This window comes from Mustela nivalis (assembly GCF_964662115.1).
Source record: "Mustela nivalis genome assembly, chromosome: 5".
Lineage (NCBI taxonomy): Eukaryota > Metazoa > Chordata > Mammalia > Carnivora > Mustelidae > Mustela > Mustela nivalis.
Genome location: NC_139024.1, coordinates 155,444,188 through 155,470,557, shown reverse-complemented (window position 1 = coordinate 155,470,557; position 26,370 = coordinate 155,444,188). Strand labels below are relative to the sequence as shown.

Sequence of the window (26,370 nt, the reverse complement as noted above, 5' to 3'; positions counted from 1 at the left end):
GTGGGCGTAAGGCAAGATTTATTAAAAACACTCTCCGGCGAAGTTTCAGGTCTCAGGAGAAGGCGAGCCAGGAAAGTTGCGCCGGGAGGAGGTGGGCACCCTCGGGCGAGGTTCTGCGACTCTGGAAAGCAGAGTCGCGCCCAAGGCAGGGAGGAGGGGGCTTTTAAGGGGTCTCGAGGGGAGCTCAGGGGTCTTTTGGCAAGTTTCCCTTATTGGGATATCTCGCCTGCTCGTTGGGATCCCATTGGTCCACTGGAGCCCGGGGCGGGAGGGTCTCAGATTCCTGCTTGGGCCTTTTTTCTCCTGTCCAAGCTCAGGTCTTGTGGCGGGAACTTTCGCCATCTTAAGTAGCCCTTTCTGCCAGCCCAACAGGCCTTTGTATCAGGCTTTGACATTTCCCCTCCTTCATCCTAACACAGCCTCAGTTTTGTTCTGGTCTCCCCCGCCTCCCTTGCCTTGTGCCCCAGGGTAGGCAGAGTTTCTCCCTATTCTCAGGGATCAGGTCTTGATTCACCCACAGTAGTCCTGATGGTCCCAGGCCCTTAATAATCACTGGTTTGGGTCTGGAATAGGGCCAGTTCTTCGTGACTTTGACAGTCTTTAACGGTGCAGATCAGCTTCCCCAGTAACGTTTTGACTGAAAAGTGAGTTGACTAAAAAACAACTGTGGTGTGTGTGTGTGTGTGTGTGTGTGTGTGTGTGTGTTGGGGACAAAGTGCAATCAGGGGCATTTCAGGAAGAGACATTTGCAAGGCCTGGAGGTATGAGAGGTCTCAGGGAATTCCAAAACGTGGGGAAAAGCAAGGGATGAATACAAAAAGAAAACAAAAAACCAAACCTGAAACATCAGAGAAACAGGAGGAAGAGAATTCTCTGAGGTTTGGTTTGAGTTTTCCGAAAGGGGTAGGCTACAGAGCTGGATTTCCGGTTTCATGCAGTAGGGGGATCCCTGAAAGGCAGAGGGAATCAGACAGGATCCAGTATGCTTTCGTACACGACTCTCCCTGTGGAATAAAACATCGATTCTCCAGGGACAGAGGACTTTTAGTATCATCTCACACTGAAATCAAGATGGTCAGAAAAAGTTGAGGGGCAGCTGTAATTTGGCAACTGAAAACAAACTCTCATTGTTTCTTTGTGCTTATTTTGCTCTTCTTGAGAGAACAGAGGGAGATGGGACAGTGGGGTTGGGAAGACTGGCTGGGAGTGTCTGGAGGATGGTTGGCTCTTCTTGGACGCATTGGGGATTTCCACTTACAGGTGTGGTGCAGGCAAGCCAGTCTTTCTCACCTAACTTCCAGAAGGAAGCTTCTAGGTCACGGTGCCTGGAAAATGAGGGAAGGAGACAAATCCTGCTTTTAACTTTCAGGGTTTAGCGTCTTTGGCATCAAGTGATCACAAACAGCAGCCTTCCAGACCTTGGTGTCCAGCATTAGTATATTAAAACGCATGGCCCGAGTCCACATCTGCTCTCCAGGCTCTGACCGGCCCGGGTGGGTCCCTGTCTCCTTTGCCACACACAGCTGCTCAGCGAGCCGGGTGGGCGAGACTGGAGACAGGACAGGTGGAGGGCTTGGAAGGAAGCTCGCACAGAAAAGGACGGACTGGGAGCTGCTGAGCCACCCAGCCCTTAGTCCGGGACTGCACTGGAGGGTGTTGGTCTGCGAAGACATCGGGGGATCATCTGGGAGCCAGAGAGGAGAGTAGGGGTGAATGGATTCTTCTCCAGGACACTCTGAGATTCAAATGTAATGACGATCGCCTATTCACAGCAGCCTCAGAAGGAAAGCGGTAAAGCACAATGAACAACTGGTAAGAACCTTAGAGTCCTTCCTGGAGAGCTGCAGCCCCCGAACACACATTTTAAAGTCCTGGACCAGACGCTCAGGCAGGCCTCGAAAAGGACCGGAAGCCGGCGGGGGAGGGGGAGGTGACGGTCCGAGTCGCAGTCTTACAGACTCCCTGGGGCGCGAGCCTGGAGCCACCGGAACAGGAAGTCCCGCCTTCTGGCGGCGGGCTTTTCGAATTTCACTCAGGCTGCGGAGACCCTGTGGGGTGACCCTTGAGAAAAGGCGGAGTCCGCGCCCGCGCAGTGGTGGGAAAAGGCCGTGAGGTGCACGGGCTGGGGGAGTGAGCGCTGGCCTCTTCGGCGCGCTTTCGCGGCCGGGCACCCTGTTCACACAGGGGACGCCGGTCAGGACCACACGGGATGATGTCCCAAGTGTCCCCCATTAGCCTACGGGAACCCAATCTGAGGCCACAAAGATTGGTAGTGCGCAGCTCTGCCTGTGAAAATATGTGGCTCTGAAAAGAGCCTTTGGGGTTGGAGGACAGGACGCTTACTTGTCAAGCTCACTTGGAGCTGGTGTACTTGGTGACGGCCTTGGTGCCCTCGGACACGGCGTGCTTGGCCAGCTCCCCGGGCAGCAGCAGGCGCACGGCCGTCTGGATCTCCCTGGACGTGATGGTCGAGCGCTTGTTGTAGTGCGCCAGGCGGGACGCCTCGCCCGCGATGCGCTCGAAGATGTCGTTGACGAACGAGTTCATGATGCCCATGGCCTTGGACGAGATGCCGGTGTCGGGGTGCACCTGCTTCAGCACCTTGTACACGTACACCGAGTAGCTCTCCTTGCGGCTGCGCTTGCGCTTCTTGCCGTCCTTCTTCTGCGCCTTGGTCACCGCCTTCTTGGAGCCCTTCTTCGGGGCCGGAGCGGACTTGGCGGGTTCAGGCATGCTGCGTCGTCCTCTTCTGACAGAGAAGAAAATGGAGTCCGCGGCAGGATCCTGCCTATTTGTAGCCAGTGGTATGCAAATGAAGGATGCGATTGGCGATCGTTGATTCGTCAGCTTGTCGTCAGGCTGCAGGCTAATGATTGGCTCCAGTTCTTCTCTCCATTGGTCATATCCGGAGAGCAGTTTTCCCAGTACATCCTGCCTTCTTTAGCCTGGTTTCGTTTTTTCTTTTAAGTTAATAATAGGAATGCAGATTAATTTGTGGAATACTTTTGAATATAAATCTAATAATGACTCCCTTTTGTGTTTTGTATGTCAGAGAGGTAACCTACTTTGTAACATGTTCAGATTATTTTCTATTGTTTTCCTGGATAGGCCACAGCTTTCGGTGTGCCTCTTTGGCATGTGGGCTATTCTGATTTGAAGGCTCTTGAGACCCTGCAGACTCGAGAAATTTTTCTTCCTCTCTTAACCATAGAGAAGAATCTAAACTGGGAGGTCTTTTTCGAATAAAGGTTACGAAGAGAGATTAATTTTATCTGAATGACCCATCTCTACGGCAGGTCAAACATCTAATTACCAAACATTGGCTCTTCTCTTTGCTGGGTGAAGTGTATTCCTTTACTCTTAAATGTCAAAGTCCAACCCTCCTTTAGTTCAGAATATATATATATATATACATATATAATTTTGCTTGTTTGGGGAATTTCCGCGTGTTGTGGAGTCTCTATATGTTCCGTATAAAGTTGGTTTTCTCCTGTTAATTTTTTAATGTCAAGCTTCAAGGAGATTTGAGGGGTCAGGAATGCTTGCTCCCCAATGGTTGGCATAGTTGGCAGGATTCTTTAACTCCGTGGATATTGCTTGCAACAGACCATGAAGCAGCTTAGAGATCCTGGGACATCTGCTATATTGCTGGCAGCAGGTAAGTTTTACCATGTCAGCCTCTTCCAATCTCTGTGGAATCTGATGGAGCAAGAGTGGTGAGACTTCTTTTCTCTGTCTAAATTTAGATTAGCAGGAGAAAATATTTGTGAAACTAGTTCCTTGGGCTAAGTGACTGCTTAATTTGGCAGAGTACCCTTTAGTAACTAACTGATCATTTTCCTACCAGATATGGTCTCTGTGTTCCTTTGTCTGTATCTTTTATGGTTTTTGGGTATGTTGCTAAGCTACTTCTTGGAAGTCAGTGCCCCATTTACGGGAATGGGTTGAGTGTTTGAAAGCTGTTAAGAGTGCTGGCTAGCTCAGGAAGCCTCCCATAATAGGATACGTTGGTCACAGAAAGGAGTATATTGACTCTAGGTGACTCCCAACCTCAAGGAAACCTTTGTGAAGTAAGTACACTGAAAAACCACACAGTGTTCCATACCCACAGGAAATACCTCCTAGGTATCAGTGGGCTCCAGGAGACCCAAGGCTTAGATCTGTTAGTATTTTCCTTTTGTCTTGCTCTGTGTCCTAAGAGCTTGGTATCTGACCAGTGTGAATATTCACTTCGGTCTCCACCATCTGGTGGGTACACTTACCATGGTGCACCTTGATGGTCAGTCTAATAGATGGGGATCAGATTTTTCTCTGTCTAGCTGTGTCACCTCCCAGGGTACTTGTCATGAGAGGTTCCAGCCCACAGGAATCTGTTGTTTCAATGTTCCTTGCTGGAAAGTCCCATTTGAGAAGAGCCCACCTGGAATCACAGGTTAGTGGGTGCATGATTGGAGATGTCATATTTTCATGGGACACTAGAGACATTCACCATACCATTCTTACTGTCTGTGCAATGAAGGCCTTTGCTTTCTTAGGCTAATTTCATAAGTAAACTTTTGGATGGGGTGGGGGGGGGCTGCACCCTGTCTGCCCTCTCTAGACCTCTACTGTGTCTTTGGTTAAGCCATTAAAAGGCTTATTGGTTTAAGTCACTATTAATAGATCCTACTCATCAATGGCCACACAATGTATCCTTTATTTATTTATTTTTACAATGGATCTTTAAATTGGCTCTATTTAAAATATCTCACTTGTCTTATAATGGCTCACCTTAAGTTCTTCATTGACAAGATAAAAGTACAGAAATCAGACACAAGACAAAAAGCAATGTCCACAGCCAAGGTAAATTCTCATTAAAATTGGGCTGCATTTGCCTGTTTTAATTCCTCTTCTTACAAGATTTATAGAGATCACTCTGGCCTCATCTCTAAGTTTAAAGTAAATAGGCTGCTCAGGTAAATGCTGAAAGCCAGAAAATGTTTCAGAAAAGCAGCAGGAGACTAGCAATAAGTGCTGCTTTGCTCCTACCCGCCTTGGCTCTGTAATCAGGTTCTGCCAAGCCTCAGGCATTGCTGGACAATGCCCTTTGAAGGAGTATTCTAGATCCACTGCCCCTTCCATCCCCCCACCCGCCCCCAACAACACAACAACAAAATCACATCCCCCTGGACCACATCACATCTTTTAAATTATAAAGCCCTTTTACCTTTACTTTCAAAAGATCCTACCAAATTTAGAGCGTAACTACAGAGATTATATAACTGTATATATGGGATATAGATGACCAGGCCATCCCATAAGTGATTTGCAAAAGGCCAATATTCAGGGGCAAATAGAAACCAAGTTTAGTTTGTATACCCAGAAAAACAAGGCTTTTGTTAAAATACTTTAGATAGACTTTACCGAGATATAAATCTTTTGGTTCCCATTCTACTTAAAATTTTCTGTGATATAAAGAAGCAAATTCAGTTAGAAAGGTGGGCCAATTCCTTGATAGACTATAACAGTTCTGCCTTTATTTTACAAATCTCTATGAATATCCCTATAACTCTAGAAACAAGTTAAAGACCACCTATCTTTACCAATCTCCAGACCTTGCATATGCTTTTCAAAATATTTATGGATATTATTTTTAAAATCAGCATATTAGTACAAAATTGTTTTGTACTTTAAAAGGGGGGTTAGGTTTCTAACTAGCAATTACCCTGTAACTCTAGAAAAAAATTTATTTGCATTCTTTCTCTGTCCCTTGAAATCATAAATTTTATCATGTCTTTGAATTGTAAACACATCCCACATCGTGAGACTGAATTTAAAAAAGAAAAGAAAAGGGGGTAAGGGTGAGGATGAGGGGAAAGAGACCTTTTTAAAATGCAAACTTCTGAAAGGGCTTTTATGCCCAGACTATAGCACCTACAATAACAAGCAGAAATACTCCAAATATGCACTTTTCAGAAAACTTACACTCTCTGGGCATTTGATATAAATTCTCTACTTCTATCTTCTCTAGAACCCAGGAGCCAATCTTTTTGTCATGCAAACTTTAGGGAAAAGTTTTTCATAAAAATAGATAGACAGATGATAGAGAGGTAGATAAATAGTTAGGGCTATTTAAAAATTGGGCCTCGGGGCACCTGGGTGGTTCATTGGTTAAGTGATTTCAGCTCAGGTCATGATCTCAGGGTTGTGAGTTTGAGTATGACATTGGGCTCTGAGCTCAGCGTGGAGTCTCTGAGATTCCCTCCCTCCCTCTTCCTCTGCCTCTCCCCACACTTGTTCTAAAATAAATACATAAATCTCAAAAAAAAAAAAAAGTGAGCCAATAATGCTCTTTTCACAAATATCATCTCTTGTCTGGATTTTGTGCTGTGTGTGTGTCCATGTATGTTTTTTTAAGATTTTTAAAAAAAAGTTTATTTGACAGGCAAAGATCACAAATAGGCAGAGAGAGAGGTGGAAGCAGGCTCCCTGCCAAGCAGAGAGCCCAATGCGGGGCTCCATCCCAGGACTCTGGGATCATGACCTGAGCTGAACTCAGAGGCTTTACCACTGAGCCATCCAGTCACCCTGTCCATGTGTGTTTTAATAGGAGATATTTTCTCTACTTCTGGATGGTATTGCTATAGTTAATATGTAGAAGAGCTCTATTTAGTTTGTTTAAAGGCACATGCTTGTAAAGATTGGGCATTCTAACATCCAGAAAATTAGAAATTAATTCAAATCTTTTTCAAATTCATGTAATCTGGGAAAATATTTGGTAAAGCTAAATTAAGCTTGTTGGCTTATTTAATATGGACATGTTTTCAGAGTTATCACTGTTACGCTTAAAATTTTTATTCTCCTTGTGTTTACTATAAATAAGTCCAGGGTATTTCTGTTGCAAAATTTGTCAGAAAGAAAAAAGCTTAGAATAATGGTTGATTCTGTCTAAGGCCTCATGAAGTTGTGGATAGTCTACATGTAGTTATTAAAAGAAGTAAATTAAATAGATATAAATAAAATAAAAAGCTTTGTAGGTAAACTTGTAAACAGCTTCCAACGTCTTTGGAAAGCTAAAATTTCATAGTTTTGCTAGGTTAAATGATGCTTAAAGTTAAGCTTGTTGATAATCTAGATCTCTTCTGAATAAGATAAAATAATGAAATATTAAGTACTGAGAATGTTTATCTACTTTTGTCTTATTATAGAGAAACTAAAGATGAATTTGGATCTGTTAATAAACATATTTTTTGCTTTATTGAAAGATCATAATATGAAAAAATACTTTTCTAAAAATAATGAAACATATTCATAAATTTGCCAACGTGAAGAGTTCTGCTATTGATGAAGTTCTAGAACATAGGTGAGGTTTGGTGAGGTGAGGTCTGGAGCTGATCTTTGGTGCAAAATGGTGGTTTATTAAAGCACGGGGACAGGACCCGTGGGCAGGAAGAGCTGCTGCCCTGGGGATGTGAGGGGTGGTCTATTAGATACTTGTAAGTTGGGAGGGGATTAGGGATGGCATCAGTCTCTAAGGAATTTTGGAAGCAAAGTTTCTAGGACCTTGAGGGGCTAGCTATTGTCTGGGGAAAAGGTCATTCATTACCAGTAATAAAACCTCTGAAGGTGAGACCCTTTAGATGTATATCAGTGGGCCATATGCTTGGGAATGATTCTCTGACACTATCTTAGAGGTTTAGAGATAAAGTTCGTAAAGGAATTGTTTAAAGTAGACTTACAGGATCCTGACTGGGGGTAGGAGGGGGTTGGTCAGGCTAGGATTGTCCTTTGCCCTTAGCAAAGCCTTAAAGGTGGAGGTCAGTTGAGTCCTTAGAGGAGAGCCACTCTGACTGTTTCAAGGGCTTGTCAGTAGGTAAGGAAATTTAATGATTTTCTTCTGCCTCTGTTTCCCACATCACTATAACAGTTCACAATTGCGTATTACCTAGTTTTCCCTAGAAATTAAGGTTTCTAAGTATTAAGAATTAAGTATTAAGTATTAAGAATTTTAAGAATAATTTAAACTACTGGAAATTAACAACTCTATGTGAGTAAAGTAAGAAATGCATTTTTGTAAGAAGAAGTATGAGTAATAAAACTATTTGTTGAGGGAAAAGAAAGCGTTAAAGCAAGACTGATTATTTATAGAGGGAAAATTTAGGTCAAAATCTGAGTGTTAAATAAAGTTGTACGTTTATGGACAAAGCCTCTTTGGAAAGAAACTTTATGTGCAGTCAGTACTTGCTGAGATTAGGATGAATTTGAATAAGCAAATAAGTTTTAATACCAAAATACACTGGTGCAAAGTTTTTGTTTTCTCTTTTTTTTGAAAGTACAAAGTATTCTTAAACTATTGCTCTGCCCTTCATGAGAAATTGTACACAAAAGTTTTTCTTTACCTTTTAAGTTATTTGCCTTAAAAAAACAATGATTCTAAGTTTGTCAAAATAATTTCTATGTTTATCAGGTCTTTGATTACTTAAGAAAATAGAGTCTTAATATTGAAAGAGCTAAATTTTACTCATAACTACATAACCTTCTATATTTGCCTCTGTTATCTTCTCTTGCTGGTTTGATTAAGTGGATAATTAAATACTGCTTCATAATGATGGTGGTCCTACTTAATGAAATGTTCAAATCTTGTGTTTTTTCTTAGACATATTTTCTACAATCAAATTCTAAAATGAAGTCTTTCGACCAGAAGCTAAGTGAAATTTCCCACCAGGCCCCAGGAACATTAATTTTTTTTTTTTTTGGTGAGCAATAAAACTAATTAGGCTTATTTGGTATGTGAAATTACATGGGAAGCATTGTCAACAAAGTGATATTAAGCCCTGTTAGATTATATTTATGTGGATCTCTTATCTAAAATTATGTGAAATTCCTAGAAATCTGATGTCTTGATATGTTATCTTTAAGTGTTGTATGTCACAAAAATAACCAAATTTCCTTGTGAGCTGCATTGTAATGAACTTTAACCAGATCCTTCACTGTGCCCATCTTTAAGTCTTTTATCATTTACAGACAGTTTTATTTTTATTATTTTTTCAAATTTATTTGTCAGAGAGAGAGAGTACACAAAGCAGGCAGAGTGGCAGGCAGAGAGAGAAGCAGGGTCCCTGCCGATCAAGGAGCAAAGAGCAAGGAGCAAGGAACCCGATAGGGGACTTGATCCCAAGACACTGGGATCATGACCTGAGCCAAAGGAAGTGGCTTAACCAACTGAGCCACCCAGGCATCCCTACAGACAATTTTAGTTTTACTCAGGAGCTTCTTGCTAATGTGCTTCATCTTTAGTGATACTCATGGAAAATATTCTGAGTAGAGGTTTCTGGTAAACTTAAGATCATAAAACTGAATTACATTGCGGCGCCTGGGTGGCTCAGTCGGTTAAGCATCCAACTCTTGATTTCAGCTCATGATCTTGGCGTTGTGAGAAGAAGCCTGATTAACATTCCCTCTCTCCATCTGCCCGCCCCCCTCACACTCTTTCTCTAAACAAACAAATAAAACCAAGAGCTGAACTATGTAAACATTTTCAGAACTGGTGGAAATGTTGTATTCAAACAGAACAAAAATTATTAATAACATGGGATGGAATGAATTGAGGAAGATAATTATACTTTTTATGAGTCTTTGTTTCAAACATTACTGACTTTTAAAAAATTGTTTCGCTTTTTTCCAGATTTAAGGAAACATCTATTCTTAAGCTGACATATAGCAATTTGACAAAATACACCTTTGTGAACAAATTTTAAAAAATGTAGCTTTTCTCCCTACCTGAATGCTCCAGAAAATCTGTGAGAATTCTTTCATTTTTGTGGCAGTTTATTTATTTGCATAAATTCAATAAACATTTGTTTTCCTTGTGACAGACGTAATTGGAAACAATAGGTATATTACCAAGGCTTAGACTGTAATGTCATATTTGAGAGACATGCGTAGACTCAGATATGACCAGACAGCTTTAAGGAACTAAGGTTGAGTTTATGGAGACAAGAAGCCCCTTGGAAATATCACCCTGATACCTTGCTTTCAGAATTCCAAACAATCTTACTAGGTGAATAGAGGTTACCTCCCGGCAGGTGCATGAACCTCAGGATATTCTGGGGACCTTGAGGAGAGAGAAACTCACCTACACCCAAATGTGTAGGTATTGCAGGTCAAGTCTGATGGCAAGGATTTGGCTGGGCTTCTGGCCCTGAGAGGCTATTAAAGGTTCCATCTGGAGATTCCTTTGAAAAGTTCCAGCAATGCAGGTTTTAAAAAATCTGTAGGGTCAACCATGTTCTTGGAGGACTTATATAAATAATCAGGCCAAGATTTTTTGAAACTAAAAAACTTATTTTGAAAACAAAATACTGTTAATATAGCTCTCTTTGGTAAGAATGAGGGTGGGTAGAGAGAGAAAATCTGTTTCAATAACACGTCTTTGTAGATATAAGATTTTAATACTATTCATTGTAAACTGAACTAGATAAGGATTTCCTCTCACATTCTCCAATTCCTGTCTACAAGTCTCCAAACTAACATTTTGATTTTTCTTCCATTTTTCTGACTTTGAATTTTTTGAGAACTAAAACTTCTTTTTCTCCTGAAGCCCTGGAAAACTAAGTATAAATGACCTGATGTAAAGAAACTGCCATAAAGCTCATGCATAGACCATTTTTGTCCTGTTGCTTTATGGCCCACTCAAAAGATCACCAGTGACACCTGAACTACAATCTAGGAAAATCTGTCAGGTTGCCAGTAACTGCTCTCACTCTAGTTGAAGATGCCTCCAAACTGACATCTTGAAGTCTTCTCAACTGGCTATCCTGAGACTCAAAAAATGGATTAACATTTGACTCAATCATTAACCATTGCTTTTGTTTCCATAGAAATGCCTTTTATATAACACCTGGTTACTTAAACCACAGGCCAAACTTGGAGAATATAAGTGGATCACAGGCTCCTGAAGTGAGTTTGACCAAACTGAACTACTGTCAGGACTAAGAGACTAGATCAAGGAGATGAAAAAACCTATCTGCTCAACTCTTAATATGTGAAACTCCCAAGGACATTTAGATGGGGAAACTGAAGGGGCTCAGGACAGCCCTCCCCCCACCCAATGTGCCACTTGGCATGTGCATTATTTTGATCTAAAGACACTTGATACCCAGCAATCTCAAGAAGATTTTTGTCTCTCCCTTAGCCAAACAGAAGAATCTAAATTGGTGGTCTTTCCTAGAATAAGGTTTATTAACAGAGATAAATTTTATCTGAGTGACTCATTTGTATGGTAGGGCAAACATCTAATTACCAAACATCTGCTCTTCTTATCCCCCGTGTGAATTACCTTCTCTCCCTCTGGAGTCCGAGACTCTTGCCCTAGTCTCCTTAGTTCACAATAACATATGTACCTTATTTTGCCTATTTTTGAAATGTCTGCATCTATGTGGATTCCTCGTACGTACAGTATTAAATTTAAATTTCAACTGTTAATCTGTCCCATATCATTTGGTTCCAGTCCAGCTAAGAGGACCTTGGAGTACAGAGGAATTCTTCTTCCCTGACATTGGAGTTCTGGAATATGTACAGTATTTTATCTTTTTATGATGCTTATTATTTTTCTATAAATCAAAAACGTGTGTAAAATATGAAATGTATTATATAGTGTGCCTCTTGAGTCGGAAAACAAATCATGCATGGATTTAAAAAGTAATAATAAAGAAAAAAATAAGGGTGAGGAGAAAATATGCCTGGAAAATGTTACCAAGAGATAGCAAGTATAGCAATATTAAACAATTCTAAGGCTCAAAATATTAGTGGCGATAGACAGGTACACTGTAAGGACTTCTGGTTCCAGTGTGGACAACAAGATATTCTGGAAAGCCATCTTGAAGCAAAATAGCTAAGGGCTTGAAAAATGGCAAACACATATCACGGCCCAGATAACAAGAAACAAAGGAAAACTCCCCAAATCTCCCAGAACAATACACATCTAGGAGCTGAAGCCTGACTGACAAACACATCAGACTGGGTTCCCTGGGGGCAAATGTCATTAAGATTCTGCACTTTTTCAATTAATGTCAGCCCTTTGGGGAAAACAGGATTCTAGGCCTTTCAACTGAACTGGAAACACCTAGCACAGAACCAGGGCTCCTGAGAAAGCTTAGCCTTGAGGGGGAAAAAAAAAAATCTAACAAAAATTTCTAAAAAGGAAACCTGTTTGCTTCAGAGGTGGCGCCATGGAGAAGGGCAGAGGAAATTTATAAGGATTTCTCTAAAGACCTAGAGTCTGGACTTTCAGTGAAAGCTTGAAATTAAAGGGCGATGGGTGCCCTCTAGTGCCTCATGGAGGTAAACTTAAACCTCTTCAGGAAGGAAGCATCTTTAACCCAAGTTACTGGGTTACACAAGTTATCTATTTATCTACCTATCTATCACCTAACCATGCATTCATTATTTATTGAGCACATATTACCTGCCAGGCATTCTCCTAGAAATTTGGGGGTGTCCAAATATAAACTCATAATAAATGTGACCTAATACAGGAAGAAACCACACTATGAAGACTCAGGCTCCCCCCCCCCCCCGCAAAAAAAAATAAAAAAGAAGATCCCCTCTTTTCCCTCAGACATATAATGTCAGATATTGAAATTGTCAGCTAGAGATGGAATAACACAGGCAAAATTCAAGGGACATTCAAAACAAGGTCCATTTTTAAAACTAATGAAAGAGAACTTCTGAAAGTGAGAAAGAACTATAATCCACAATGACAAAGTAAAAATCCACTGATAGGATGTAACATTCAGGGCCCTCACGCACCTGACCACACAGCCACTATATATAGCAGGAAGTGCCGGAATTACATACAACTTCATGTTTATAAGTACAGGCCAAGCTTTTAGCATCCGGCTCTTAGAATTTCATATACCAACCAAGGAAAATGCTTATCGTTATAGAAAACTGAACATGATAAACATACTTCATCTGTGACTTCTGCAGCTAACGTACACAGAATATACGATTTATTACAAGGTACACATTTCATCATTTCAAAATTTCAGGCTTGGCTTCAGGAAAATAACAATAGATACAAAGAAACCAGTTTCATATATACTGCACTCTATCATCATCATCTAAAGAGCCACAGGAAAAATTTCTCTAAGATGGTAAAAATAAAAATCTTTCTCACATGCTTCCAAACTAAAAGCAGTTCTAAAGACATGGATTAGAATGAATACCATAAAAAAAAAAAAAAAAAACAAAACAAACAAACCATGTAATATTCAAACATTCGCAGGAAATGCTCTAGAAATCTGCGGACCGTGAGTACCGGGTGTGCAAGCCGGCTGCCCCGCGGAGTCCACTTGAGGGTCCCTCGGCCACAGCAGAGGGACGGGGCCGGCTCACCCACAGCCGGGCAGGAGGGTCACCAAGGACACTCCTGTCCTGCTGCTCGGGCGGGACAGCATTCGGCCCGGCGTTCTTCTCTGCGGACCGCCCAGTGTCCTGTGGCAAAGGTCCAGCCTCAGCTCGGCCAGCCCGGGTGACCAGCCTCTGCGCACCAGCAGGGGGCGCCGCGGGAACCCGCCCAGCCTAAGGCGACCGGAAGCCGCCAGAAGACGCGCGACCCCACGGGGGAGCGGAAGGACGTAATGTGCCGTAAGGCTCGTTGGGCGGGACGAGTGCGGAGAAACGGCCCAGTGAGGGGGCGGTGTGGAGGGCGTGGCCAGGAGTCAGAGGGTGAGGGGGCTGGGATTGTCGGCGCGCAGGGCAGTTTGCACGCCTGCGCGGAGGGTGGCTAAAGGCCGCTACCTATTTGTAGGACTTTGCAGTCAGTTTACACCCGAGTGTGACTGCGTTGGTGTTTGGTACTAGTATTTCAAGGAAATCCCCTCTTCTGGTTGAAATCTCAGTTCTCTGGCGCGAGTCAGTCCCCGGACCGGCAGCACCAGCAGCACCTGGGTAATAGAGAAATCGGATCCTGCTAGAGATCTAGCGGGTCAGAATCCGGGAGGCGGGCCCCAGTAGTTTACAGACTACTTCAGGTGATTGGGTGCACGCTGGAGTTTGGGACTGCTTTGAAGTGTCGCGTTTCCCTTAGTTCCGATGCTGGGGGTGACTCCGCCAATGGCAGCTGAGCTAAACCAAGCCGTTTACCTTCCACAGGGCTTAGGTCTTACCCACTTCGACTTGGACGCCAGAGGATAAAGGGAAAAATAAATTGTATGTCTGGAAAGCGAGATCTAGGAGAAGGATTGGACTCGACACTGAATGCAGAATTCTATGTCTCCAGATTTTATTACTCATAACATCTCGTCTACAGACGTGTGGCCCTCACTTAGACTTCTCCATCAAAGGTACTCGTGGTAAATAACGAATTCCCAGTCGCTGGGCCTGTAAGGAAGTAAATTCTATTTTTATAATTAGAGCAAAACCACAGTGAAAATGCTAAAACACTTTTATTTAGGCTGTTTAGGCTCTCCTGATGAATCAGTCAAAAACAAACCATGGTGGGTTAGATTTGAGCAGGATATACACACTAATCAATCATTCTCAGGCAGATCAGACTTTTATACTTCATAAATTGTATGAGCTCATCCACATATTCCATTATTGTTTGCATTCATTTCTTCTCTGCATTCATCTCTCTCCTATAAATAATAAAAATGGTTTATTTCTTCCATACCATTTTGCCATCAGTATTGATATTTGATGTATAAGGAAGAGTTCTTTTAACACATATTCATAAGCTATTTATTCCAATATTACCTATGCCTTAGTCATCTTTAGCATGAACAGATGTCTCAAACCATGCTTAGTCAACAGATATTCCAGAACAAGGTGATCTTTGTTCCAGATCCCCGCAAATACACTTTTTGGGTTGGGATTTGAGCATTCAAAGCTCATATTTCTCTTTAGTTTTGGCCCGAGAAGAACTGACTACTCTGTTCTTATAATTCAGTGACTAAAGAAAATACAGTAGTTGCTAACAGTTGTTAAGTGTATACTAAATGTCCATAAGCATTTTAAGAACTTTACATGATTTATCTCGCTTCGTCCTTAATAGTACACTACTTCTTAGAATTATTTTGTTATTGTTGTATAGATGTGAAAAATAAGCTTCCAAAAGGCTGAGTCACTTAGTTTATTGAACCATTGCAACAACTCTCCTGGGGCCTCTATCTCTGCTCTTATAGTATATGTGTACTTTAATAAGGTATAATTGCTGCAAAACCTCATTGAGAGCCCACTGTGTGCCGGGAACAGCCTTAGGCATTAGGGAGTCAGCAGCAAAAAAGACTAACCATACCCGTGGAGCATACTGTCTGGAGAATGGAAAGAGGAAACAAACAATACACAAATTCTTATCAGTTTTGCTAAGTATAATGAAAAATGAACAACATAAGAATGGGATAGAAGGGCGCCATCTTACTTGTGCTGGTCAGAGGGTGTCTCCCAGATGTGGTAGCGTTGTAATCCACCCACTCACCCCAACACCCGAGAAATGTGGGGAGTATTTCGTGTCTAACAGGTGGTACACCCAGATGAAGCATCCCAAACATGACAAGGTCTATCCCCTCATCTCGCTCTTTTCCCTTTCAGCTTTCTCTGACTAGCATTCTCTGGCTTCTCTTGGGTCTTCAGGCTCTGTCTCTCCTTTCATAGTAGCCATTTGCTTCTGTTTTTTTCTGAGTCTCTCTCCATTTCTCTCACCTTTATTCTTCCCCCTATGCTCCCTTGTCTTTCCTAAAAAGTAGCCATAACTTGGTTGTGAGACATACTGTTTTGTACTTACGAAACACAGCTTAACCATCATGGTTGAACTTTTAGACAAAATTCTAAAATGTTAGTCCTTCACTTTTCCACAATTCCTGTTCCCTATCCATGGTAGCAGGTGTCACGGTTATGAAAGGAAAAGTCACTTAAATGCTGCTGTTCAAATAAAGCAAAGAGAGCTTTTTCGCTGTGTAGCGCCACTCGCCCACGCCAGCAAAATGAAGGGCAGGAACTCAGAACTTTCCCCAACAGGATCTCTACTTCTCAGTTTTCTTTCCTGCAGCCAGGGTTTGGAAGGCAGTTGAGAGTATAAGTCAAGGAGGAGACTGCTGAAGCCGTTCATCTGAATAAAGTACAAAAAACAGCCTTCAGTAAGAATGTTCCTGGGTGGCTCAGTTGGTTAAGCAACACCTTCCATCAGGGTCATGATCCTTCAGTCCCTGCATCAGGCTCCCAGCTTCATAGGGAGTCTGCTTCTCTCTTTGAATTTCTCTTCTCATATCCTCTCTCTCAAAAAAAAAAAAAAAAAAAACTTAAAAAAAAAATGCTTGGTATAAAACTTTTGGGTTCACAGTCGATCTAAATAGCCAAAACTATGGAACAGAGCCATCAAAAAAGCATGTAGTTGGAGAATTCAAGTTATGGTCAATGACAGATATCTAATTCATAAAAATGTAGATTTTTTTAGGACTCTGTGTGTAGTAAAGCACTAACGTTTTCCAAAGGAAGGTATGGCCTTTGCTTTTTGCTGGGAGGTGATGTCTGGGCTCTTGGAATGTCCTGCAGCACGAGAGTATCTGTTTAGGAAGAGGCCTTGGGCTGCATGGGAGAGTGTAATAATGTCCTTTATGTTGCAAGCTTTGGGCCATGTGGCGTCAGGACTTCCTGCAGAGGAGCTGTGGGCTAAAAGATCATGCACGTGGACAGCCAACAGTCAACCATGTTTATGTGATAAAGGCCTGTGGTTGGCAATGTGTATTGTGTTGTTGTAATGTTGTGTTGCAGGAGGCATTAACACTCCCCATACCCACAAAGGAAAAGGATTACTAGAAGCTCTGAGTTGGGACCCCTTAGAGACTCTGTTCATGTGCCTCTTAGCTTGGTTTATTTAGAAAAAAAATTTTTTTTGTGCTCGCTTCGGCAGCACATAAACTAAAAAAAAAGGTTTTTAAAAATTGAATTTAATTAACATATAGTGTATTACTAGTTTCTGAGGTAGAATTTAGTGATTCATCAGTTGCATAGAACACCCAATGCTCATTCCATCAAGTGCCCTCCTTAATGCCCGTCACCCAGTCGCCCCATCCCCCACCTACCTCACACTCCAGCAACCCTCATTTCGTTTCCTAGAGGTAGGAGCCTCTTATGGTTTGTCCCCCCTTGTTTTCATCTCATTTTATTTCTTCTTCCCTTCCTCTGTGTTCTGTTTTGTTTCTTAAAATTCCACACAGGAATGAAATTAGCTTATTTTTAACCTGTATTCTTTTGACATAATAAATCCCAGCCTTGAGTATAATAATAGTGAATTCTGTAAGCCATTTAAAGAATTACCAAATATGAGGATGGTTTTGGAGACCCATCAAATTTGCAGTTGATGTTGGACATGAGGACAGGCTAATGGGACTGTTCCTTAACTTTATACTAAGTCACAATGATATTAGTATTACTTATTCTGTTTATTACTCAAATATTTGGGTGAATATTTGTCTTAATTTTATAGTTCCCGTATAAGCCCAAATCTATTAATCTGCCAGCATATTTCCAAAGAGTGATAAACACTTTTTTTAAACATTTTTTTTTAAATAAAGATTTTATTTACTTAGTTGACATGGAGAGAGAGATCACAAGTAGGCAGAGAGGCAGGCAGAGAGAGGGGGGGAAGCAGGCTGCCCATGGAGCAGAGAGCCCGATGCCGGTCGATGCAGGGCTTGATCCCAGGACCCTAAGATCATGACCCGAGCTGAAGGCAGAGGCTTAACCCACTGAGCCACCCAGGCGCCCCAATGATAAACAGTTTTTTAGGTCTTAATGAATGATAATAAAACAAACAAAAACAGCAAGCAATTAGCTGTAACTTCCCTGATGGTCTACAAACCTAAGGGCTCCAGAAGGTCAAGAACAACCTCATCCCTGTTTACATCTGTAGTGCCCATGCCTGTGTCTGGCCCAGAGACACTCAGTGACTACCTATCGAATGACTGATTTGTAAGAAATACTCTGAATTATTGTCATGGTACAATTGAATAGGGAATTTTGACATGTGTCAAGGATCTAATAAGCCTTCCTGACTAAATTATGCTAATTTCTTCTTTTAAAATGTCTTTTTGGGGGGCCCCTGGGGTCTCAGTGGGATAAAGCCTTTGCCTTCAGCTCAGGTCGAGATCTCAGGGTCCTGAGATCTAGCCCCGCATTGGGCTCTCTGCTTGGCGGGGAACCTGTTTCCTCCTCTCTCTCTGCCTCTCTGCCTACTTGTGGTCTATGTCTGTCAAATAAAAAAATAAAATCTTAAAATAAAATGTCTTTTCGCTACCTCTTAATATGTTATCTTACACTTTGAACATGGTAGGTTATTTTTAAGTATGAGTCATTCATCAATTCAAATTCTACCTTTGAAAACTATCAATTTAACTTCTTTCCCAACTGCAAATTTTATTAATTTGTGTTTTTCCATATTGTTAATTTCTTGTATTTTCATAAACCAAAGTATATTTTGGAGTTTTTCCTTTTTATTGCATTTATTGTCACTTTTAATTTTTTTTTTTTCGCCTGCACCTGTCAGTTTTGTTGGACATTCCTACAAGCATCATGAATGGGAGATTTGCTGTGCAGGTAGTTGGTCAGGAGTTCTCAGATGAATTCATTCAGTATTTTCTCTAAGTACCTGCAAGGTGCTGGTTTTATGTAAGTGTAGAGACCACTGTTTGGTCCCTTACAATCTCAGGGAAAAGTCCCTCAGGACATCATGTGGGAGGTTGATTGGTTTTGTCTCTGTGGTCTTTGTGGATAATGGTCAATGTAGTCTAATTTCCTGATATTCTTAAAAAGCCACCACTTATAAAAGTATTAGGTCCAGGTGATTATACTGCTGATTTCTATCTACTCTTTTAAAAATATATATTTTTAAAGATTTTACTTATTTATTTGACAGCACAAATAGGCAGAGAGACAGTCAGGGAGAGAGGGGGAAGCAGTCTCCCCGCGGAGCACTCTCCCACTCTCTCAGGCTCCCCCACTCTCTCTATGATTTGTCTTTGTGGAAGAGAATCCATTAGCCCTCCTGAGCGGTCCACGTGGCAGGGCATGGAGGTCCTACTGAGGTCCTCCTGCCAAGAGCCAGCAGGGTAGCATGGGAGTGAGCGACTTTGGAAGGGGACCCGCCAGATACAGTTAAGCCTTCAGGTGACTGCAGCCCATGTTTATGTCTTGACTCCAACCTCATGAGAGACCCTGGTCAGAACCTCCCAGCAAGTCACTTCTGGATTCCCGACAACCCAGAAACAAAATGAGATAATAAATGTTTGTTGATTGAAGCTGCCGATTTTTTAGGTAGTTTGTTATGCAGCAGTAGAGTATAGAGGAAGGACCACAATTAAGCTTTTGACATTATCCTAATCCTAATGACACCATGTCCATGGATGAACCCCAAAGAGAAAATCACCATGATTTTATTTGTGAACAGAGGAGGTAAAATACCTCTGAAACACTAAAATGTGTGCAGCCAATATTTAAGATAATAACAGAACACGACCAAATAAAATTTGGCCTGGGAATGCAAGTATGGAGGAACACTAGGAAATCTACCTGTACTGCGTTGGAGCAGGATAAAGGAGGAAAAGCACATGATTCCATCAAATGCAACAGTTCACACAGCATTACTAATAAGAACTCTTCAAATATATTTAGAAGGAAACTAATCAACACATACTGATTACATGCTGACATTTGCATGCAGGCAAACAAGGTTTTCACAAGGCATGACCTACCAAAGTCAATTCCATGAGAAGGAAGACAAAGACAGTGATGTCTGCTAGCACACCTAACATGGCAAATAGTTTGTGATTTTAGCTAACATAGTAACGTGATAAAAGTAATTAACAGAAATAAACATTGGGAAGAATATCAAATGTTTTGATTTTTTAATGGTAGGATTATAGGCAATGAGAAGATAGTCCATCAATATTGATTAGAATCGACAAGGTTTGGTAATCAAATTATTTATATACACTTATTATACTTATTATATACCTTTATTAATTATTATGCCCAAGAGTTTATTACAGTATTTTAGTCTGTCATCTCTCAGAACTGAATAGAAAGCAGAACCTTGTGAAAATCAGCCTTACATTTGTTGGGAGAATTTGTGGGGGTTAGTTCACCATGTGACAGAGTGACTCCCTTTGGTGTATGAGTTTCAGTCTATTTATTTTTAATTAATTAATTAAATTAATTTTAATTAATGCATAATTTGACAACTCTAAAAAATTCTCAGCCATGATTTTTGAAAGCTCGCTCCTGAACCATTCTCTCTGGTTCTTTGTGGTACCCCGATTAGATGTATGGCAGCCAAATTTACTTCTAATTCCAGATCTCTTAAATTCACTATTACATTTCTCTTCCCGCATTTTGGATCAACTCTGCTTACAGAGTTCATGTAAATTCTTCATCTGGGGTCGATAGACTATTTGGCCTATCCAGCAAGCCTTTAATTAATTTTAATTTTCATATAATTAATTTACACCGAGGTTTATTTCTAGAATTTGTATTTGGTTCTTTCAAATCTTTTTGGAAAGTCCTTTGTATTCTTGTGACCCGGAGGGCTTTACAGTTAAATGCTGCCGTTTAAAGATTAAAAGAAATAGGACTTCTTAGGAGAGAAGCTATAGTTAGGTGACAGCATTTGAAGCCCTCTCTGACAGGAGAGGTTCCCTTTCCCGTCCCTCTGCCTTTAGGACACAGCACAGACCCCACCCCCCCAGCAAAGAGGGGAGGAATTGCAAAGCTAGCACACCAGAAAAGCGGATGTAAGATTTCCATTAATACTCATATTGTCTTCAGCTTTTTTCAGTATTACATATCTAAAAAGAAAGTGAAAAGCTCTGAACAGAACAGTTTTCAGAGCCTTCCATTATGTGCTTCCACGGAGTGATATTTACCAAGTTCCTGAACAATGTAACAATGAATTTGGAGCCCTGCACATGGAAACAGAAGGTCTACATTAGAAATGGCATTTTCATTTAGAATTATTAGTTTCGTGAAACTAAAGGAATAATGGTTCTATAGAACCGATTTCGCTCATAGTGAGAGTTCAGTTTATGGTGGGTGTTGTAACTGACCGGGAAATGAGCACATACTTTTTGCGCGGCCCTAAATGAAAGTGAAGCTTCTTAGTTAGCTTTAAGCTTGGTAGGATACATCTGAGAATAGCTTTTAGAAAGAATTATAGCTCATTTATTGACAGCATGCGTGGCTCTGAAAAGAGCCTTTGGGGTTGGAGGACAGGACGCTTACTTGGCAAGTTTACTTGGAGCTGGTGTACTTGGTGACGGCCTTGGTGCCCTCGGACACGGCGTGCTTGGCCAGCTCCCCGGGCAGCAGCAGGCGCACGGCCGTCTGGATCTCCCTGGACGTGATGGTCGAGCGCTTGTTGTAGTGCGCCAGGCGGGACGCCTCGCCCGCGATGCGCTCGAAGATGTCGTTGACGAACGAGTTCATGATGCCCATGGCCTTGGACGAGATGCCCGTGTCGGGGTGCACCTGCTTCAGCACCTTGTACACGTACACCGAGTAGCTCTCCTTGCGGCTGCGCTTGCGCTTCTTGCCGTCCTTCTTCTGCGCCTTGGTCACCGCCTTCTTGGAGCCCTTCTTCGGGGCCGGAGCGGACTTGGTGGGTTCAGGCATCTTTGTACTAAAACTACAGTATTGCTAAAACTTGGGGGTAAACAGTCTATCTCCGCAAGGCCACGTTCATTTATAGATGCGGTATTCCTCGAGGTTAGTAAGGTCATTTACGATTGGATTAATTTTAGTGTGTCGTCACAAATGCGAATGTAGGAGATTCTAGAAGATCTAGCTTTTCATTGGCTGACTTGATGGTTTGCTTCGACCCAATCAGAAGGTCTAGAGTAGGCTACCCGAAGCTACTATAAATAATCCGCTTCAAGCAACAGTATGTCCTTTTTTAATGGTTGAGTAGGTGAAGGTTTCGTGGAGAAGATGTAACTGGGTTTGTGTGTGGACAAGTTGCTGGGTGGTACAACGTCCTACTCTGGGAGGGGTCTCGCATTTGGTTTACACGTCCTAGATACTGGTCCTGGCGGGCGGGTGCTTATTAGGGGAGAAACGCGCCATTCCGCGACAGCTAATTTGATGGGAAGGACCAAGATTTCTGCAATACGCTGGACTACAGTGGCCGCTGAAATGCCTTCTGTTCTCTCAATGGACTTGGTGGCTTAAGCACTTAGTCTTTAAGGTGGGTATATGGCCCAACTTATGCTCCCTCTTAACGCACCGTGTGGAATGTGGGTCAGTAAATGTAGAAACCGGGCACTTCAAGAAAATAATTGTAGTGCACTGAACTAGCGTCCCGGTAGGTGTCGCCCCTGGTCCGTGGAGTGGTCCTTCCCGCCACGCCCCCTTCCCCTGCCGAGTGCAACAGCTCTTCTCTTGAGATCTGGGGTGGCTCTGAAAAGAGCCTTTAAAGATTCTAAACTACTCCATATTCTCTTACTTCTTCTTGGCGGCCGCCTTCTTGGGTTTGGCCGCTTTAGGCTTGGCTGTCTTAGGCTTCGGGGCTTTGGCCTTGGCTGGGCTCTTGGCCGCCTTCTTGGGCTTGGCAGCCTTAGCCTTCTTCGGACTCTTGGCCACTTTCTTGGCGACAGCCGCCGCCGCGGGCTTCTTCGCCTTCTTGGGAGTCTTCTTGGCGCTCTTCTTGGGGGCGCTGGCCCCCGCGGCCTTCTTGGGCTTCTTGGCCGCCCCGGCCGCCTTCTTGGGCTTGGCCGCGCCCGCCTTCTTGGCCTTGGGCTTGGCCTCGCCGGAGGCCGCCTTCTTGTTGAGCTTGAAGGAGCCCGAGGCGCCGGTGCCCTTGGTCTGCACCAGGGTGCCCTTGCTCACCAGGCTCTTGAGGCCCAGCTTGATGCGGCTGTTGTTCTTCTCCACGTCGTAGCCGGCGGCCGCCAGCGCCTTCTTGAGCGCCGCCAGGGACACGCCGCTGCGCTCCTTGGACGCGGCGACGGCCTTGGTGATGAGCTCGGACACCGGGGGCCCGGACGCCTTGCGCTTGGCGGCACCGGCGGACTTGCGGGCCTTCTTCTTCACGGGCGTCTTCTCGGCGGGGGCCGGAGCGGGAGGCACGGCAGGTGCGGTTTCAGACATCGTGCGTTGGGATTCCTGACGGAAAAAGCGGAAAAGAAGAAGAAGAAGAAAGTCTCGGAGTTGAGCTGCGCGGCCGGCGCGCGTGTGTGTATATATACAACCACGACGCCGCGCGCTGATTGGCTCCCGGCTCCGTCCCCAACCTGACAGCGAGCGAGTCTCCGCTCTGTCCCGGAATTGTGTTTGTTACAACTGAGGAAAGCAGAAAAAATAAAATTTCCCGTGGAGGAATCACACCGGTTCTATTCGGGAGCGAAGCGGGACACCTCCTGCTTTGAGATCTTCATGCTTTCTTCTTCCAGTTTGTATCTCGTTAGTCTCCGCTTTTTTCAAAATCCCCTGACACTCTCAGAGATTCACCGGTCAGAGAGACAACTTCTCGATTTTCCCTTAAAATATAAATTCTTCCCTTTGTGCTTCCAACCTCTTGCTCTCTAGTGATATTCTAGACACTCTCGGCTCCTCATATATTCAACAACTGCTCAGTTCTCATGGAGATTTACCCAGAAAGTCTGTTTCATATGAAGAGAAATAACACAGGCTGTTCCTCCATTTCTCTACAAGAATGAGAGTAAAGGATGCTTGGAGTAACAGCTAATTCTGACAAGAACAGTCTTTATTTTTGTCTAAAAAACCGTTATCATAGTTTTTAGTAACACTTCGGCGGGTTAGTTAATTTGGGGGTTTCAGGTATTCAAGATTTGTCCAGGGAAATGGGGAATGCAGCAATGTCTGGTCCTCCTGAAATGGTTTTTGGATTTAGGTTTGCCATAGATGACGGGAATCTTAGAAGAGGCATAAAAAAGAATCGTCTCCCCTTTTTGGTTGGAAATATTATCTTATTTGCATTGATTTTATTTGGGGGGGGGATCAGTTACTAATATATTTACAAGTGTGGGTACAGATTTCTGCTGTGCTTGTAGAAGAAAAATATGGAACGGATTAATGTAATAGAGTCAACTTTTATACACATGTACAACAGACAGACACAGACATTCTCATGCTTATGTAATTCCCTTGAGAGAAGGACATTTTTAAAAAAGTATGTTTTATATTCTACCTTTTTTATTTATAGAAGGAAACACATTACAACTGGTGCTTAATGTTGAATAGAAAATAGATTTACAACAGAAAGTGATGTAATGTGCTTTTCTTCACTCCTTAAATTCACTCTTTTTCTTTAACATAGTATCTTCATTTTGTAACATGTAGCAATTTGTGGTCCCCTTCCATGGTGAAGGAAACAAATGGTGGGAATGCACAGAGCAGACGATTTCACCCTCCTTTGTGATCCCCTCAAAATCAAGAAATGACTGAATACTTCTTTCAGCACATCCAAGGGAAACATGAAAGTTAGCATCATTGTAGGTTAAAAATGAACATGATTCAAATGGGTGAGACAAGATGAACAAGCAACTCAGTATAAGTCATTTTTACTTTCTGTATCCACTTGTCATGGAGCTAAGGTATTCCTATTCTTCTTATGGTGGTTTGGTCCCATAATTGGTTTTGAAGATTATTCAGTATGAATTCCAGAAAGGCTTAGCCGTGGCAAGCTGTGACGGTAGTCAGTGCATACAAGAAACAGAAAAAGGAGAATTACAACCATGATGGGGGAATTAATAGAGATTCAGTACCAAGAAAGAAGAGCTGTGTCTAGGCCATGTCAATGTAGGGAGACTCCAAAGTACTGCCCCAGTCACCTTCATGGGGTCATGAGTACTTTGATGTGGATAATTTCCCAGTCTCTCGCTCCCTTCAGGTGCATCGTCCTCTTGCTTAACTCTCAAACTTGTATTTCTGGGCACTTGCTTGATATTTGCCTTTGCACCTTCGTACACCAGGTGACATCTTGCTATGATATCTTTGCTGCTGGTAAGTGAAGAAAATCGTTGCCATTTACCCTTACACAACCCCGTTAGAGTATTGTTACGAATATATGGGTTTTATTCCAAAATTCATGGCATTTCCCAAAGTTCCTCTCTGTACATTTTCAAAACCTAGAGTCTTTCAAGGTTCTGATGATCCTAAAGATGGGTTCTTGATCAGTTCCGGTCATGGAATTCTTTGCATATCTGATGAAGCTAATGGGCCTCTTTCCAGAATAATGCTTTTAAGTGCTTAAGAGAACACACATAGGAATGCATAGGAAAAGAATTATTACAATGGTGTTATTATAATACCATTACCAAACTTACCAAAACCCTAACTGTTGTATTGTTAACAGGTATATTTATTAATCCATTAAAGTCAAGGATTACCCTTGTGAGCAAGAACTACCAGTGTAGATGTAACGGATTCCAATTTGACTTCGAAAGGTTTAACGTTCTCCTTAGTTCTCCCATAGGGCTGTCCAGCTGCATCCCCGCCAGCCTCGCTTAGCGAACCAGACATGACTCGATAAGACAAACACAAACTTAGCGAAAAAGCTGTGATGAGCCTCAAACTTTAAACTTTATTTCCAGCGTCTCCTAGGGACAACAGCCAGTAGTAACTGAGTATTTCTCGGGTTGTCTGGGAAGTGTGAAGGCCAGGTAGGAGGCTTCTTTGTGGAGAGCGTGTGCGTTGGTGCCCGGCACAGTGGCTGCAAGTGTGGCACGCTCCCGCACACACTGATGACCGTACATGGGGGGAATTTGTGGAATTACACCCACCCCCATGCCCGCACCGCCACCCTTACGCACAGTCGCCTCAGGTGCTCCGCCTGTCTGGGGTGCGCGGCGCTGGGCGCCTGAGAAAGAGGCGGTGGGCGGGAACTGAATGTGGTCCCGCCCCTGCCCTTGCTGTTTTCAAACAGGTCCGTCGCCTTGCTATAAAAGGGCTGCTTGGCGCCCCATGTCGTGGTGCTTCAGGGTTTTGGAGAGACTTGAGTTACCATGTCTGGTCGCGGCAAGGGCGGAAAGGGCCTGGGCAAAGGGGGCGCCAAGCGCCACCGCAAGGTGCTGCGCGACAACATCCAGGGCATCACCAAGCCCGCCATCCGGCGGCTGGCCCGGCGCGGCGGCGTCAAGCGCATCTCCGGCCTCATCTACGAGGAGACCCGCGGGGTGCTCAAGGTGTTCCTGGAGAACGTGATCCGCGACGCCGTCACCTACACGGAGCACGCCAAGCGCAAGACGGTCACGGCCATGGACGTGGTCTACGCGCTCAAGCGCCAGGGCCGCACCCTCTACGGCTTCGGGGGCTGAGCACTTTTGTCTCTGCTTCGGAACTTTTATTTTCTCACCCAAAGGCCCTTTTCAGGGCCACCCA

General features: G+C 43.1%; 3 protein-coding genes, 1 long non-coding RNA gene and 1 pseudogene across 8 annotated transcripts; 2 read left to right on the top strand and 3 right to left on the bottom strand.

The window, feature by feature from the left end:
- On the bottom strand, positions 1 to 2,768 carry LOC309865289 (histone H2B type 1-C/E/F/G/I). The gene is made up of 2 exons (XM_082731553.1): positions 2,344 to 2,768; positions 1 to 1,325 (listed from the first exon to the last, which is right to left on the bottom strand). Exon 1 carries the CDS (start codon positions 2,731 to 2,733, stop codon positions 2,353 to 2,355), a length of 381 nt encoding a protein of 126 aa, XP_082587679.1. The 5' UTR covers positions 2,734 to 2,768; the 3' UTR covers positions 1 to 1,325; positions 2,344 to 2,352.
- On the bottom strand, positions 1 to 21,645 carry LOC309865287 (histone H2B type 1-M; the record flags this gene model as incomplete). 4 transcript variants are annotated; one of them, XR_014312011.1, is made up of 3 exons in its annotated part: positions 14,411 to 14,621; positions 15,957 to 16,256; positions 21,256 to 21,645. XR_014312011.1 is itself a non-coding variant. In XM_082731549.1 (2 exons), the coding sequence occupies one exon, from the start codon at positions 21,643 to 21,645 to the stop codon at positions 21,265 to 21,267; it is 381 nt and encodes a 126-aa protein (XP_082587675.1). In that variant the 3' UTR covers positions 1 to 1,325; positions 21,256 to 21,264. The 4 variants fall into 4 exon arrangements, 2 of the variants coding, with proteins under 2 accessions (XP_082587675.1, XP_082587674.1); XR_014312012.1 differs by having other exon boundaries at positions 15,957 to 16,090; XM_082731549.1 differs by lacking the exons at positions 14,411 to 14,621; positions 15,957 to 16,256 and adding an exon at positions 1 to 1,325.
- On the top strand, positions 13,698 to 14,217 carry LOC309865306. Its single transcript, XR_014312020.1, has 2 exons — positions 13,698 to 13,932; positions 14,137 to 14,217. It is a non-coding gene; the product is annotated as an uncharacterized lncRNA (long non-coding RNA).
- On the bottom strand, positions 14,411 to 23,600 carry LOC309865265 (histone H1.3 pseudogene; annotated as a pseudogene). The gene is made up of 3 exons (XR_014316696.1): positions 21,256 to 23,600; positions 15,957 to 16,090; positions 14,411 to 14,621 (listed from the first exon to the last, which is right to left on the bottom strand). The product of XR_014316696.1 is annotated as a histone H1.3 pseudogene (transcript).
- A 2,362-nt stretch (positions 23,601 to 25,962) lies between these two features.
- On the top strand, positions 25,963 to 26,370 carry LOC309865294 (histone H4). Its single transcript, XM_082731561.1, has one exon. It carries the CDS (start codon positions 25,995 to 25,997, stop codon positions 26,304 to 26,306), a length of 312 nt encoding a protein of 103 aa, XP_082587687.1. The 5' UTR covers positions 25,963 to 25,994; the 3' UTR covers positions 26,307 to 26,370.

Coding starts and splice junctions, on each gene's coding strand:
- LOC309865289 (XM_082731553.1), bottom strand. CDS start 2,733: ATGCCTGAACCCGCCAAGTCCGCTCCGGCCCCGAAGAAGGGCTCCAAG.
- LOC309865294 (XM_082731561.1), top strand. CDS start 25,995: ATGTCTGGTCGCGGCAAGGGCGGAAAGGGCCTGGGCAAAGGGGGCGCC.